This window comes from Tauraco erythrolophus, chromosome 5 (assembly GCF_009769465.1).
Source record: "Tauraco erythrolophus isolate bTauEry1 chromosome 5, bTauEry1.pri, whole genome shotgun sequence".
NCBI classification, from domain to species: Eukaryota; Metazoa; Chordata; class Aves; order Musophagiformes; family Musophagidae; genus Tauraco; species Tauraco erythrolophus.
In genome coordinates, this window is record NC_141469.1 from 64,734,358 (window position 1) to 64,738,457 (window position 4,100).

Genomic DNA, 4,100 nt, shown 5'->3' on the forward strand with positions numbered 1-4,100 from the left:
TTTTAAATGTAATTCTATATTCTTTACAAGGAAAAATGCAAGAACAAATATTATTACAGGGGACTGACTCCATGATGCGTTATCACAAAGGCTTTAACCCCTAGACCTGTGAGATTGCTGCCATTTACAAATGCTCTTAAATGCCCAGCACAGCATGGTTGACTGCGTTTCAGATAGTGGTGCTTGATACCTTAAGAAGCACTTTCTCAAGGTCCTCGAGCAGTTTGTTCAGATTTAATTTACTCTCCAGCAATCCCATTCCCTTCCAATTTACGAAGTCAATAATACTCTCTCTAAATTATGCTTTGTTTTCTTTTCTGAAAAGCACATACCACCAACTATGATTTTCTTTATTCTTTTGCCTAATTAAAACTGCTCCAGTCTGTGAGGAGTAAAATTATTTTCTGCTAGTTGAAGTGATAAGCAGGTATGATTTAAGGCAACCTCATCTACTGTGCTTTTGCATCTTTTAAAACTTGTAACTGACAAACATTATTAGAAAAGATACATACATGAGATTGCTATATGCCACCCAGTACTGCATCTTAATTCAGACTAGAATTCTTAGGCCCACAGCAGGCCATTTACATGCTGTTCATCGTCTGCCACCCAATGGCTGTTAGACAAATGGAAATAAAAAATGTGTTCCTTAGTGACATAAAATCATACCCTTTTACCAGTGGATTCTGCCCTAGTTCTTGTTGCTGTTTTGAAGAGTTTGCCAAGTTTGTATAGCTATACTACATCTGCTAGAAAAGTAATAAAATGCATTGTATTTTTATTTTTTTTAGATGGTTACAGAAAGTAAAGAGATGCTGGCAACATGCTGAGAGGAAAGAAGAAGAAATCTCCGGTTTGTTGTCAGATTCCAGAAAGAGGAAGGAGAAAACAGAAAACTACCAACACAGTAAATAACACATACAGTGTTAGACTGGGTGAGTAGGGAAAACTTAAATACATTTAATTCAAATATTAGTCTCCTTTAAAATACAGTTACGTTTTTTAAATATAGGCATCTAAGTTTAAGCACTTAATTCTGCATTTAGAATTGAATGGCATGTTTGTCTGCATCCTTAGCATCTATAGTTACCACTGACATAAATGGGAAAGTAAGCATCTCTGCAAATATAGAGATTTCTGAACAGTACCATCAGAGGCCCTGAGATGAGGCAATCTAATGGTTTGCAGGGGCAAAAAAGGCCACCCTAATTTTGCTTCTCCCCTTCTCCACTCCTGAAATACGAATAGGTTCTGCCCCTTTATAGTTTGAAGGCATTAGGGTGCACTGTGCACCGGTGTCCACTAAAGCCTTATATTCCTGTGGGTCTGATGTGCCAGGCCATGAAATCCATACAGTCCAATAAATCCTGTTATCCCTCTCCTCCCCCTGGCTGGAGGCAGGGCCCCTCTAGTCCTGGTCACTGTATTCATCGCTCTCCTTCTGTGAGAATGAATTAGAGGTTCCTTCAAAAGGATCAGAGATGGAGTCAGCCCTTCTATACTGTCTGGGGCGCTGCCCGCTGGAAACCAGAGCAATACTTTTCCTGGAAGAATCCTTCCTTTTGTGACTGTCTTTCCTTTCAGTTCCTTTTCCCGTGCCCGTAGGGTTGAGGTAGATTTCCCATCACACTTCCTCATGTCCTCTCCGTGGTCACGCAGGAAAAACCAGAGGCTACCTCGAGGTGTTGTCATGGTTTAGGCCGATCCGGCAACTAAACTCCACACAGCCGCTCTCTCTCTCCTTCTCCAGTGAAATGAAGAGGAGAAAAATGTAATAAAGGGACTGAGGGTCGAGACAAGAACAGAGGGAGCACCCACCAACCATGGTCCCGGGCAAAACAGACTCGGCTTTCTCAAAACAAAACAATTTATTAACAGTTACTTAAAAAGGACAAAGGGAAACAAAACCGGTTTCTTGAGAGGATAAAAAGAAACAAAGCCAGATCTTAAAAACCGACACCTTCCTCTCCCCACCCCTTTCCTTTTCTTCCCGGCTCTACTTCCTCCCCCCACTGGCACAGGGGGACAGGAAATGGGGGAGTGCAGGTCAGTTCATCCCATGCTGTTACTGCTGCTCCTTTCTCAAAGGAGGAGGAGTCCTTACGCCCTTTCCTCTTGCTCCAGTGGATCCCCTACTCACGAGGAAAAATCCACAAACTTCTCCAGCGTGAGTCCTACCTGCAGGATGCAATCCTTCCCCATTGGATTGCTCCAGTGCGGGCTTTACCACAGTCTCGGATTCTTACGGAGTCGTTGCCACTCGCTCCGGCGTGAGTCGTCCCACGGACTCTAGATGCCTCTCTACCTTGTCGTGCGTCCCATGCTTCATGACCGTCCTCAGGCTCAGAATCCCTTCTCTGACATGGGTTTCTCCACAGGCCGCAAGTGGGTCTTTGCTCCACCGAGACCGTCCTGGCTGCAGGGGCGGGGGGGGGGGGCGTCTGCCGTCTCGCCACCAGTTGCAAGGGAAACTCAGCTCTGGCACACCTCCTTCTGCTCCATCCTCACTGACCTGGTGTTGGTGTGGCTGTTTCTCTCAGATCTCAGTCCTTTCTGGGTGAACTCAGCCCAGCGGGCACCCCAGGAATGGGGCGCTCCCTGAGTTCCCCAAGCGGCTCCGCCGCTGCCATCATCAGTGGGTGGCGCCAGCCCAGCGCGGGCAGCCACCTGGCTGGGAGCCGGGGAGTGGGGGCAGTGCCCTCCTCCCCTCTCTCCTCCTGGGCAAAGCACCTTTTCCGGTTCCTTTGTCCCAACTTAAATAGGGCAATTCGCAGAGGCACCGATTGGCTTAAACCCCAAGGGGGATGGGAGTCCGATCTGGTGGCCAGCTCCTGCCACCAGAACCGCCCCCCGCATCAAACCATCACAGGTGTGTACACTCTATATTCTCTCTCTTGATCAGGGGAACGCTTGCTTCTAATAGCTGAGACACAGGTCCGTGCAGGTGGAGAGTGGGACATATCATCTTTGAATTGGTGGAACTCCTGCAACAGTTTCTCCAAACTTGCAACACAGGCCTGTATAGAGGAAGAAACACTTCCTTCGTATTGCCAGAGTTGGGCAGCCACGTCCTGCACCGTTTGTTCTTCACCTTCTTTCCAAGCCAATATTGCCAACAAGTTGGCGTATGATGGTGGTGCACTTCGTAGGAATTTTCGCCACATGGCCTGACTGCATTGGATTTCATCTGGATCTATGGGTGATTGCTCATTATTCAGCTCACCATAAATCACCTCCAGCACAGCTAACTCCCTCAGGTACTGAATGCCACTTTCCATGGCGATCCATTTGCCTAGGCGACATGTAATATAATCTTTGAAGGGGTACCTTTCTTTCATGCTTGACAAAAGTCGCCTCCAGAGGCTGAGGGTTTGTGTTCTTCTCCCAATTGCCTTATCAATGCCCCTTTCCCTAGACAGGGATCCCAGCTGCCTAGCTTCTCTACTGTCTAGTTCCAGGCCATTGGCCCCATTATCCCAGCACCAGAGCAGCCAGGTAACAATGTTCTTGTTTAGAAGGTGGCCAAAATCCTTTCGCATATCTTGCAGCTCGCCTTGCGATAGCGATCGGATGATCACCGTCTCATATGTGGGTTCTGCCTCTTCCTTCTCCTGTTTTTGTGATGGTCCTGGTTCATTTTCATCCCTTACTAAGCAAGCTGTTTTCTTTAGGCACTTTCTTTTCTGTACAGGGGCCACTGACAGGGGAACAGGTGGGTTCTCCAGCTCAGCTGCAGCATCTGTCATGCTGTTACCAGATTCAGGGACCTCCTCCCCGCTTTGAGGGTGCTGAATAGTATTAGACACTGCCACTCAGTAGGCGTGGGCCAGGCCCCAGCACTGCAGCGAGCTGTGTGTCCCTGGAATTGCCCGGGCGACAGCATACTTTTCCCATTTGCTCTATCAGTTTGTCAGGGCTCTGTACTCTTTCAGGGGTGAAATCCCAAAACACTTGTGGTGCCCACTGTTCTAGGAATTTGTCTGTGTCTTCCCACACACCATGCCACTTGTAACTGTCCCACCTTGGGGCAGATCTCTTGAGTTTTTTGAATAGTTCTTTAACCCCAGACAGGACCTGAAACCCGTTCCAGACACACAGCA

At 47.6% G+C, this 4,100-nt stretch overlaps 1 protein-coding gene across 1 annotated transcript; it reads right to left on the reverse strand.

Annotated features, from left to right (window-relative positions):
- Window positions 1-2,855: 2,855 nt before the first annotated feature.
- Window positions 2,856-3,746, reverse strand: LOC147528738 (uncharacterized). Its single transcript, XM_086612493.1, has one exon. It carries the CDS (start codon window positions 3,744-3,746, stop codon window positions 2,856-2,858), a length of 891 nt encoding a protein of 296 aa, XP_086468619.1.
- Between the last annotated feature and the right edge of the window lie 354 nt (window positions 3,747-4,100).

Excerpts from the sequence above, each read along its gene's own strand:
- LOC147528738 (XM_086612493.1), bottom strand. The coding sequence starts at position 3,746 with ATGACAGATGCTGCAGCTGAGCTGGAGAACCCACCTGTTCCCCTGTCA.